This window comes from Chiloscyllium punctatum, chromosome 26 (genome assembly GCF_047496795.1).
Source record: "Chiloscyllium punctatum isolate Juve2018m chromosome 26, sChiPun1.3, whole genome shotgun sequence".
In the NCBI taxonomy this organism is placed as follows: Eukaryota; Metazoa; Chordata; class Chondrichthyes; order Orectolobiformes; family Hemiscylliidae; genus Chiloscyllium; species Chiloscyllium punctatum.
The window spans coordinates 77,892,626-77,905,529 of NC_092764.1; the positions used below are offsets into that span (position 1 = coordinate 77,892,626).

At 42.7% G+C, this 12,904-nt stretch overlaps 1 protein-coding gene across 6 annotated transcripts in view; it reads right to left on the reverse strand.

Moving 5' to 3' along the window:
• The window catches only part of cngb1a (cyclic nucleotide gated channel subunit beta 1a), a 217,498-nt gene that overhangs the window by 188,410 nt on the left and 16,184 nt on the right, over positions 1–12,904 (reverse strand). For all 6 annotated transcript variants that reach the window (XM_072547720.1, XM_072547719.1, XM_072547716.1 and 3 more), the window contains exons 2-5: positions 7,232–7,346; positions 6,257–6,314; positions 3,023–3,092; positions 1,895–2,012 (exon numbers count right to left, since the gene is read on the reverse strand). In XM_072547720.1, the coding sequence (XP_072403821.1) occupies positions 1,895–2,012; positions 3,023–3,092; positions 6,257–6,314; positions 7,232–7,345 (360 nt within the window). In that variant the 5' untranslated portion in view covers position 7,346. The remainder of the gene's footprint in view (positions 1–1,894; positions 2,013–3,022; positions 3,093–6,256; positions 6,315–7,231; positions 7,347–12,904) is intronic.

Sequence of the window (12,904 nt, forward strand, 5' to 3'; positions counted from 1 at the left end):
TAGGCACTGGGGACAGGATAGTGCTGACTTGCACTATGTTCAGATGGGTTGTAGCTGGTGGTGTGGTGGTTAAGTTGTGACTAGAGTGAGAGAATGGGCTTTTACACATGTGTGAGCATTAGCCAAGTCAGCAATGTGATGCGGGCAGCATGACATTATGGCTGCTGTGTTCTGACATTGCTGGAGAGGGGCAATGCTGATTGACCAACATTTATCTGGGTGCACAGTGGCCTTTCAAAGATGGTATGGGCTATTGGCCTTTCAACAGATATCCACTGAATGTGCTGGGATCAGCCTGGGGTAGGTTGTCAATGAAATCAGCCATAAGAAATGTCACAGGGGCAGGTAGTTCGGTAATTAATGCAGTTCATTTAGTAATAACATGTTATGCCTCATCATAAAAAGCTCTCCAAATCTCTGAACAACTCAGACGTAGCCAAAAATATATAAGTTTCAGCTCTAAGAATCTGTATCCGAAACAAGACTGTGAATTTCAAAATATCAGGTGCTGACAGAAAGCAAGCACAGAGGTGATGAGTGAATGGGACTTACTGTAAGTTAAGTTTATGGCAGCAATGTTTTGGATGAGCTCTCGTTTATATAGGGTGGAAGACTGGAGGCTGGCCAGTAGCACATCAACTGACGTTGTTGGCCTCCTTCTTTAGAGACCACTATTTCCCTTCCCACGTGGTTAAAAATGCCCTCCAACTCATCTCGTCCACATCCCATACCTTTGCCCTCAAACCCCACCCCTCCAACCATAACAAGGACAGAACCCCCTGGTGCTCACCTTCCATCCTACCAACCTTTGCATAATCCATATCATCCAATGACATTTCTGCCACCTCCATATGGACCCCACCACCAAGGATATACTCCCCTCCCCACCCATTTCCGCTTTCCATAAAGATCGTTCCCTCCGTGACTACCTGGTCAGGTCCATGCCCCCCAACAACCCACCCTCCCTTCCTGGCACCCTCCCCTGCCACCGCAAGAATTGCAAAACCTGCGCCCACACCTCCTCCCTTACCTCCATCCAAGGCCCCAAAGGAGTCTTCCACATCCATCAAAGTTTTACCTGCACATCCACTAATATAATTTATTGTATCCGTTGCTCCCGATGCGGTCTCCTCTACATTGGGGAGACTGGACGCCTCCTAGCAAAGTGCTTTAGAGAACATCTCCGGGACACCTGCACCAATCAACCCCACCACCCTGTGGCCCAATATTTCAACTCCCCATCCCACTCTGCCGAGGACATAGAGGTCCTGGGCCTCCTCCACCACTGCTCCCTCACTACCCAACGCCTGGAGGAAGAACGCCTCATCTTCCGTCTCGGAACACTTCAACCCCAGGGCATCAATGTGGACTTCACCAGTTTCCTCATTTCCCCTTCCCCCACCTCACCCCAGTTCCAACCTTCCAGCTCAGCACTGTCCCCATGACCTGTCCTACCTGCCTATCTTCCTTTCCACCTATCCACTCCACCCTCCTCTCTGACCTATCACTTTCATCCCCACCCCCATTCACCCATTGTACTCTTTGCTACCTCCCCCCACCCTCCTCTCTGACCTATCACCTCCATCCCCACCGCCATTCAACTATTGTACTCTATGTTACTTTCTCTCCGCCCCCACCACCCTCTTATTTATCTCTCCACTCTGCAGGCACTCTGCCTCTATTCCTGATGAAGGGCTTTTGCCCGAAATGTTGATTTTCTTGCTCCTTGGATGCTGCCTGACCTGCTGTGCTTTTCCAGCACCACTCTAATCTAGACTCTCCCATCAACTGATGCAGAGTTAGGATATTACATTGAACTCATGTGTAAAAGCATTGGAAATATCATTGACCAATTAAACACTGTTATGTAGCCACATCAAGTAGAGACAATTACCTCTATTTCCTTTTCAGATTCAGCTGGTGCAGCTTTTGGCAGTGTGGGGCTACCAAGATGTTGTGGAATGAGTCTGCTTAGATTCTGCGCAATCCAGACTAGGACCCCACCTCCAGCACTGTATAGAAAGTGAATAAATTAATTGCAATAGCCAAAGATGTTTTGGGGAACAGCACGATAGTAACTTTCTATAAATTTACTTTAATTTGAACCCTAATCACCCAGACCAGAGACATATATCTAAGCGTCACGCATCTGGAATAGATTTAAAATTTCAGGAGCTAATGGAGGCTGGTCAAAGAAGCAAGAAAGTCAAGGGTCAATGAGTTTTCAGGACAACCAGAATTACATCATTGACCTTATGGAGAATGTTAAGATGAGACATAGAGCTAGTTAATAAGAATGCAGTCATTGGCTTTAGCAACAGTAATTCTACCGAATGAAAAAGTAAGAGAAAGGGAGAGAATATAAGAAAGATAGAGGAAGAGGGAAAAAAAAGATAGTGAAAGACATAGAGAGAGACTGATGGATAGCAAGGGATAGTGTGGTCATTGGACATAGCAGGAGCATTGAGAATGATGTGATTGGAAAAAGAAGCAAGAATGAATGCGTGGAAAACCTTTCTATGCAGTGATTAATGAGGGTCTGGAATGCACTGTCTGAGAATGTGGTTAAACCATAATCATTCACAGTTTTAAAGTAGAATTGAACAGTCTGAGAGAAAAAAAAATTGCAGGGCTATGGGGAAAAGGAAGAGGAGTGGGACTAGGTAAGTCACTCTATATATGGATAAAATAGCCAAATGACAGTCTTCTCCACCATAACCATTCCATGATTCTACAGGTCACTGGTCAAGCCAGACTTTAAACTCCATATGACAGGCAAGATCTTAAAGCTGTAATACACATAAACAGCATTTGATATTCAGAAAGAAGAAGCATGGACATTAGTAATGTGTTACTGCCGTAGGGTACAAGACAGAAAACATAACCTATCAAGTTCTCTGAACTTTAACAAACAATTTTCATCACAAAATGTATTCCATAGAAAACACTAAGAACTATTTTTTTTCTCCAAACAAATCCCTGTCGCAACAAAGCATAAGCTGCAACAATCTGTGCCTCATACCTTGTTTCTGAGCTAGGTACTGGCACCTGGTCAGGTTCAGCCTGTGTTTCTCCTGGGTTAGAAGGGATGTCTGAAATAGAAACAACTCAAGTCAGATTAGGTTAGAAGGCTTTGCTTAGTCTCCAATTTATCAATGCAATAAATATTCTGCAAGGTTGTTTTCATAATTGAAAAAAATGTTATAACAAAAACAAAATCACATTGAGAATAAGGTGATTGAATGACATGAGGAAAACATTTTATGCAGTGATTAATGAGGATCTGGAATGCATTGTTCGAGAATGTGGTGAAAGCATAATCATTCACAGTTTTAAAGCAGAATTGAACAACCTGAGAAAAACAAATGCAGGGCTATAGAGAAAGGTGAAGGAGTGGGACTAGGTAAATTACGCCTGCAGAAATCAGGCATGCATACAATAGCCAAAGGACAGTCTCTAGATTAGATTAGATTACTTACAGTGTGGAAACAGGCCCTTCGGCCCAACAAGTCCAAACCGCCCCACCGAAGCGCAACCCACCCATACCCCTACATTTACCCCTTACCTAACACCACGGGCAATTTAGCATGGCCAATTCACCTGACCTGCACATCTTTGGACTGTGGGAGGAAACTGGAGCACCCAGAGGAAACCCACGCAGACAACGTGCAAACTCCACACAGTTAGTCGCCTAACGCGGGAATTGAACCCGGGTCTCTGGCACTTTGAGGCAGCATACTAACCACTGTGCCACCATGCCGTCTCCTTCCTCCTGAGACATTAACATCAGTGAGTAATCTATTAAGAGTAAGCTTAGGGTCACATTCTGGTGAGAACAGCACCGACACAATGCAGCTAGAGGAGGAAGAAATGTTTGAGATCGCTGACAAACCTCTGAGTTTTTCTATTCTGCCTCCAGGTGACACTACCAAGTGAAGACCAAGAAAAGAAGAGCCTCCCATCCCAGGCTCATCTCTATCAGGGCCTTGAACCACATCTCTGAGGAAGAACAGTCGCAAACTTTAAAGGATTAGCCATCAAGGCCTTCCTGCCACTGATCACTAGTGCTGACATTCACTTTGGTGGGCAATCTAAAGTAGCCTCAGTGTCACATTCTGGTCAGCACAGCAGTAAAACAGGCTCACAGCTATAGGAAAAAGAAGCAGCCAAGGTCTTGAAAACCTGAAGGACTATTGGAGAACAGTACAAATGATAAGCCTCTGGCCTCAACCATAGTGGGTTCATAGAGATGCATCAATAAGTGGGAGAACATCTGGCAGAAATGCCAAGGAGTTTTAGCAGACTAAAGTGAATGGCTACTAGCTCAAGTTCTTTCTGATGTTTTGGCTGTAGAATGCAAGTGCATGGCTGCCTACATGGAATGAGTGTAGCCTCTGCAGAGCCAGATCCAGCAGAACAATCAATAACTAGTTGATATCACTTCAGCTATGAATGCATTCATTCTCTGGATAAGAGAGAGGACTCTGAGAGGCCTTGACCTTCCTCCGGGTGCCCCAGCTTCTCAAGGGATGAGGGAGGCGCCAGTGCACTCTGACAAGAGGAACAAATGATAGACCCGGAGATTGTCATCTCAGGATTGTCCTGAGGTGTCCTGCTATATTTTCTCCACTCTGCCAAGGATCAAAATACCTGCAGTAGGTTATACGTGCTCCTGTGGGGGCTGGAGCCCTAGCCCTGGATGATCAACAACTGCCTGCTAAGCCATTTGAGGTAAGGTAATAAAACAGTCAGCCTGCTTTTTCATCACTTCAAACAACTGTTCTAAGGTTTCTTTCAATCTATTAACACTTCTGACTTTTTTTTTCTTGAGGTGTGCTGATCATCAAACATACATAAGCAGGGTCAAGAGCATTAAGGCTATCATCTTCTGCTGTCCTCTGGATGAACATGATGTCTTGAAAGCAGGAACTAAAATAAAATGTTTGGGTTTTGAAAGTCAATCAGGATAGTTTAGCCCCCCGACATTCTGCAATAGAGGAATGCTCCTTGCAAATTGAGCTTGGAGTCATTTAAATACAGTCCCCCTATAATCGTGCATAACTACATATTGATGCTCTGGCCAGGAAACTGTACAGAAGGTTATTGGTTCCAGGGAATTAATTAATTTACAATTAATAGCATACAAAGCATCGCAGTGTTTTAAATGTAAAAACCAAGTATTCCCTTGAGGAATTCAGAAGAATTCAGGGGCAGCACCAGCTCAGTGAAACTAGCTGGTTGGGAAGAAACTGGAATTGTGTTGTGTTTAGGCATTTACAAGCAGTCTCAGGAATTCTGGGGAGTACAGTCTTGGGAGAAAAACTTCAATTATCAGGAGGTAAACAGTTATGACTGGCTGAATTGGAGCAGTGTTTGAAGACATTCAGAGGCTGGAATTTCAGGTGAAGATTTGATATCCCTTGTGAAAGAGGCAAGGTTTCAAAGAGATTTAGTGATACAGTGTCATTAATGTCTTGGTGGGAAACCAGTGAAACATGTCATGATCTGTACCTGCTATGTGATGCACTTCATGTGGCATTCCACCATAATTTTATCTGTTAACCCTTTTTCATTACATGTTAATTTTGGATGTTGGAGTGTAAGTTGTATATATATTGTAGATTGTTTCTATTTTCTAACCTAGTACAGTATATTTTGTTTGTTTCAAAACTGTGGAATCTTTTAGCTTTCATCTCTAAGTAACTAGGATTTCAAAATTAGTCTACTTTTAAACAGAAAAGTTACTAGTTCCTAACAAAACCATAACATAAATGTAGCAATCTCATTCAAGATCATAACACAGACTTAGGGATTCAATTTGGAATTGTAGCAATACATGCAATGTGTTCACTTTCTACATCTTCTAAGTTTCATCTTGAAGCACACTTGAACACACATGAGGTATGATCAGGAACATTACTGAACATGATCAGAATACACCAAATCAGGAATAAGGAAATAATGGGCAGAAAAGAAAGAATTTTAATTAGCTACATATCTTTAACTTCATTATGAAAAAAACTATTCAATGGGCAACAACAATTAATTTGGAAATAAACAACATGCATAGATATTATTCTTACTGCTGTGAGGGGACTATTTGAGTTCTGTATTGTGAGATATGATGAAATGTTAATTGAGAAACACTGTATGTAATGGGTCACATAATTTGAGGATGATAGCATCAGTTAAAGTATCAACAGGATGCCAAAGAAACTCACTATTTTAAATGTACACTAAACATGGTCAAACTCACCTGTTTCATTTTTAGGTAAGGAGGCTTGTTCTGTATTTTCTGTAAAGTTCTCTGTTTTCTATGTTGAAAATACAAACAGAAGACCAGTTGGAAGAGTGAGAAGTGAATCTTGAATCATTTTGGACTAGTATTGTGAATATGTGATCGCTAAGTTAGCATTCGGCACTCTTTATATAAAAAAAAATTAAAAACAGACATTGCAATAAAACGATTAATTAAATAAAGAAAAGTTCATAAGTATAATTGAATTCTAACTGAGGAGTTGGCCATTACACCCCCAAACCAGTAAAAGTGGAAACTAGACAATACTCAGTCCCAGTTGAAAATGTTTCATGTTATTTACATTTCCATGTCAATCTGTTACCATTTAATCACATCCAAAAGGTTGATCTCCAAAGCATAAATAATGATCAGAAATTAAAGGGGCATTCCAGAGAAATGTTTGAAAATAAGAAATTACATCTCAAGTTGCATCTTTTCATTATTCTGGATCATTTGACAGACAGTGAAATAGTAATGACCAGAGAAGCCTCTATCACTGAATTCTCTCCACGAAATAAAGATTCTGTCCAATGTACCTTTTACTGACCTGGAGGCAGAACGTGTTACCCCACAACCTTTAATAGAGGGGATAAAGTATAGCCGCATTTAAGAGGTAAGTAGGAATGAAAAAAAGATAAAATTATGCTGATAGGGTTTTGTGAAGAGGGTGAAGTGAATGTTCACGTGGAGTGTTAACACTGGCCTGGATCAGCCGGGCCAAATGACCTGTTTTAGTTCAATGTAGAAACATTCTGTGAGGTTATGCAGTTATGGTTTAGCTGGAGGCAAGGTATGTCTAGGTACTTAAATATACCAATGTGAGGTACAACCAATTTGAAGAGCTTGATATATATCACTCAACAGGTTTGTGATTCCTTGTTTTGTCAATTAAAGCATGTTAACATGCAATTGGAATACACCTGTATGACATACCTCTTCTTGTAGTTCCTCTGCAGGTTGAGAGGTACTCTTAACTTCAGGTGTGATCTCCAGATGCTTGACTGGCTGAGGTGGTTGTGGGGCAACTTTTGCTATCCAGGTAAACATCCTGTTTTAGGAGAGAGGACACAATAAATTAGCCAAATTAAACATTAAGATTGTAAACATTGTTATTATGGTAGTGGTAAAAATGGACAACCAATTTTCAACTTCCATCATCTGAATTTTTAAAAAAATATATTTTTATTCAAAAAAAGGAACATTTTTTCCTTTTGAATATTACAAGTACAGAACCAAACAATTCAATGTTAAAAAACAAACCCACTCATTACATGGATGAATAAATAGTAACTAATAACTAAGCTAAAAATGGAAAATCTTTATTATTAATAATAATAATAATAATAATAATAACCAAAACACAGCTCAGCGAAACAAAGCAAAAGCCCTCAATCATCAAGCACATAAGTTTATTCATATGTTCATAGTTCCTCCCCTCTGGATACCAGATTCATTACATAGTATTGCCATGGCTATATAAAGACTCTTAATAGTATGGTGGACAATCTATACCCAGGTGGTCCAAAAAGGGCCACCACAACTTATAGAAATTCTCAATTTTATGGTGCACCATACTCGTAAGAAAGTCCAAGGGGGATGTGCTCCATGACTAGCTTACGCCAGCCTGTCAGACCCGGGGGATTTTCTGACACCCACCCTAATAGAATGTTCTTGCTTGCACAAAAAGTGAGGATAGTGAAAAGCGTTTTATTATGGCATCCAATGAAAGTGAATTAACAAAGCCAAGAAGAAGAGATACTGGGTCCATCTCCACCTCCATCCCCAAGGCCTTCTCTATTTCACCTACCACAGTGCTCCAGTATGCCTGCAGTCTGTGGCAGGACCAAAGACAATGAATAAGTGTGTCCATGCTCTCTTTACATTTATGACACATAGGAGATGCTTCCGTGTTAAATTTAGCAAGGCGGTCTGGGGCCAAACGGACAGATATCCTCTCATATTCCAGAAGAGATATCAACATTCAGCTCCCTCTCCCATACCTTACAGAGCCATTTGGACTAGTCCGAGGGACTCTCTCCCCAATAGATGATAAGAGTCGCTAACAGATAATATACCCTCAGCACTCAACGCCCTCTTCTGCATGTCGGACCTATAAGAATCAGTTAGAAGTGTGGTCTCTTTTTGGATAAAATTTGTAATTTGAAAGAAATGAAAGCTGTCCCTACTGAGCAATTCATATTTCTGAGCCAACTGCTCAAAGGACATCGATATGTCCCCTTCATATAAATCATCCAGGCCAGACACACCCCTAACTGCCCATTGTTTAAACCCAGAGTCCATTACCCCTGGCTGAAAGTCCAGCATACCAACTGTGGGTGTCAAAAAAGAGGTTTTGGCAATATTGCCCTCACTCTGATGCATTGTGCTCCATGCCTTGACAATATTGATGACTATTGAAGTCTGGAAGGTAATTGCAATTTAATCTGCAATACCAGATAAAAGAACTGAACCAGCCAATCAGTCTTCTAAATATTTGCTTAGTAAAAAGTAGAGAATGCATTCACATAGGATACAACAGGCGGGGTAGAATGTTCATTTTAATGAGGGCTATCTGCCCTAACCAAGAGATCGGAAACACCTCCCATCTATGAAGGTCCTGCTTGATTCTGTTGAATAAATGGGCAAAATTGGCTTTAAGCAGCCGATCAAAAACGGGAGTAATAAATATACCTAAGTAGAGAAAGCCCTTCTGCAACCATCTAAAGGGGAACTGAGATCCGTTCTCAGGACCAGGCACTCTCAGGAGACCACCTATGGGCATGGCCTCTGACTTCGCACAATTGATCTTATAACCCAAGAAGCCCAAAATAAATTGATGCATTGTATCAGGTGTGGCACTGAGACTGCTGGGTTTGATAAGAAGGCAAGAACGTCATCCCCATACAGTGTGATCTTATGTGACTTTGTCCCCATTTCCAGAGCAGTTTATTGGGATCCCTACATATTGCATCTGTGGTTCGATCACCAATGTGAAAAGCAGTGGCGACAAGGGACAGCCCCTACAAAAATTGAAATTGCTTGACCGTATGCCATTGGTGAGGACCACGGCAACAGGATCACTATACAAAACCCCCACCCACCTGATGAAGGTCTCACCCGGGCCAAACTGCCTTAAAGTACGAAAAAGATATGGCCACTAGACCCTGTCAAATGACTTTTCCGTATCTAAGGAGATCACCAATCCCTGTACCAATCACTGTTGACATACTTGAATCATGTTAAGTAATCTCCTGACATTATCCGTCGATCTGGAATCTTTTATGAACCTCATCTGGTCCTCCTTAATGATGAAGGGCAATACAGTTTCTAGCATTAATAGCAGAGCCTTAGATAGAACTTTGAAGTCAACATTCAAGAGTGAAGTAGACCTATAGGAAGCACAGTCTTCCTGGGACTTCCCTTTTTTAAGAATGAGAGAAATGTTCATCCTCCTTAGAGATGGTGGGAGGAGGCCATGACTTTGTGAGTCATTAAACATACTAAGCATTGATCCTGACAATATACTTACAAATTCCTTACAGAACTCACTGGGGAGTCCATCAGGACCCAGTGCCTTTCCATTCTGGAGCTGCCTCACAGTATCCTGCACCTCTTGCTCTGACATTGGGTCATTGAGGAGAGACTCTTGTTCAGGGGTCACTCCCAGAAGGTCCAAATTCTTAAAAAAAAGGCTTCATCCTAACCTGCCTACTCTCACAGCTTTCAGATTGATATGATTCAGAGTAAAATTTCTGGAATGCTGCATTAATCCTTTCAGAATTATAGGTCAAATTTCCAGTGTCCTCTCTGATTGAGGTAATGGCTTGGGGTCACTCCTTTTCCTAACAAGGTATGCTAGGTACTTGCCCAGCTTATCCCCATGCTCAAGCAGCCTTTGACTTGCAAATGTAAGCTCCCTCTTGGCTGTCCGTGTGAGCATGGAGTTCAGTGTAGACCGAAGTGCCATGATCCTCTGCAGTTTAGCCAATGAGGGTCTGTCAAAGTATGCCTTTTCAGATACTTTCAGACATGTCTCGAGCAAGCATTGCTGCTCACCTGTCTGTCGCTTCTTACTGGCTGAATAGGAAACAACCAACCCCCTAGCAGAGGCTTTAGCCGTTTCCCAAAGAATGGATGGGCTACTGAGCCTGAATTAATATCTAAGAAAGCCCTGAACTCAGTAGAAAAGAATTCAATAAGCTTGCTATCCTTGGGGATGACGGGGTCCAGTTGTCACTGCCTCGAGCCTACCACCATATCCTTACTCTTAACTATTAAGTACACTGCGGCGTGATCAGAAATATTGATATTGCCAATTGCATTTGATGCCACCAAGCTCAGATGTGCTGAGGGGGTCAGACAAAGATCAATCCTGGTATGGCATTTATGTGGGTTCAAAAAGAATGTGAAGTCCCTGCCAGTAGGGTGAAGGTGTCTCCAAACATCTACCAACCCCAATTCAGCACACAGATCCCTTAATTGTTTAGACTGCAAAGAAGATATGGGTGGGCCTTTGGGCAATCTGTCTACTGTAGGGTCTATTAGACAATTGAAATCCCCCCCCTACAATAATATGTTGAGATGCAAGGTTAACCAGTCTAGAAAGTGCTTCTGTCAGGAATTTATGGGGTGGGCTGGGAGACAGTAAACATTTAAGATCCTGTATTCTTCCCCATGTAGCAAAGCTTTAAGAATTATACATCTCCAGTGTGTGTCTTTAATACACTCTAATAACTTAAATGGGAAACTCTTTCGAACTAAAATGGCCACCCCTCAACTCATCGTATTGAAAGATGAAAAATAAACCCAGTCATACCATTCTGTTGCAGCTTCAAATGCTCTGCATCATCCAAGTGTGTTTCAAGGCAACATCCACCCTCCCCTTTTAAGGCTGGAAAGTACCTTCTTCCTCTTGACAGGTGAATGACTCTCTTTAATGCACCACTAAAACACATCCTTAGCCATAACCTTCTATAGCACCATTTAGACTCCAGAGAGGAAGAACCCAAATTACAGATCGCTGAGCTTTAATGCAAAAAGAGTTCACAAACCCAAAAACTACACAGACTAAAATAACTATGGCTAACAAAACTTCAAAACTTACAAAAGTATATATCGCAAAACAGAAAAACAAAAAACTGCCAAAGGCACCGACTGGAGGAATTTACCCTCCATTCAAATGGGGTACCTACACAACCTACAACACCATCAACCATCCCAACCACCCTCTTAACTCCTACCAGTTAGGGTCGCGTCACACACACAGACCACCCGGTAGAGAAAAAAAACAAGAGCAAGGTTAGTACTATAGACAAGTAAACTAAAAATAAATATGTCACCCATCCCTTAACATGACTCAGAGATTAAAGGTAAGTACTCAATCCATCCCTGACATCATTTCACGCAACTTATTACCAGAAAGGAGATTCCACCAAGTCCTTTTTTAAAGAAGAACTAACCCGAACAGCTTTGACCTCTTCGCCTATTCGGCCATTCGACTTAAGTCAACGTGTCCACAAAGTTCTTCGCTTTCTCTGGTGAGTCAAACAAATGGATCCATTACGATTGATCCAGAGTACTGCTGGATATCTCAGTGAATACTGGATCTCAAGCTCACTCAATCTCCTCTTGTCGCCATCATAGGGCTTCCTTTTCTGGACCACTGCTGCCGAGAAGTCTTGAAAGAACATGACCCTGGAGCCGCCACATACCAATGCCCTCGGGTCCCTCCCCTGGGCTCTAGAGGCTTCCATGACACTCTGCTTGTCTTTATAATGATGGAACCTTACCAGGACGGGGCGTGGGCACTGATCTGCACCAGGCTTTCGTGCCGTGATCCAGTGGGTTCTCTCAATTGTTATCCTTCCCTTCTCAGCCTCCAAACCAAGGAACTGTGCGAACCACTTCTTGAAGAACACCACCGGTTGCTCACCTTCCATGCCCTCTGGTATCCCAACCACGCGCAGGTTCATTCTTCTGGTCCTGTTTTCAACATTGTTTACCAGATCCAACAGACCACAGACCTGTATTTCCAGGGCCTCAATCCAGCTAGTGGGCGGCACGGTGGCACAGTGGTCAGCACTGCTGCCTCACAGCGCCAGAGACCCGGGTTCAATTCCCACCTCAGGCAACTGACTGTCTGCGTGGGTTTCCTCCGGGTGCTCCGGCTTCCTCCCACAGTCCAAAGATGTGCAGGTCAGGTGAATTGGCCATGCTAAATTGCCCACAGTGTTAGGTAAGGGGTAGATGTAGGGGTATGGGTGGGTTGCGCTTCGGCGGGGTGGTGTGGACTTGTTGGGCCAAAGGGCCTGTTTCCACACTGAAAGTAATCTAATCTAATCTAAGCTCTTGCAGGAGTCAGCCTCTGAATCTACACCTGCAGCCTGACGCTTGAGTTCGTAGATCCTTTTTCCCAGGTTTTGCAGCATAGCAGATTCAGGAGCCAGTTTCTCTTCAATCTTGTCCTCGATCTGCTTCCCTAAGACTTTGCGAGATTTGGCCAGCTCTTCAGGGTCTGGCGAGTAAGCTTCAGAGGGCTAGGCTGTGGTCCCAGCCCTAGTTGAGCTTCCTCCTTATTTTTGGCATTCTCCAGCTGCAAGGGCAAAG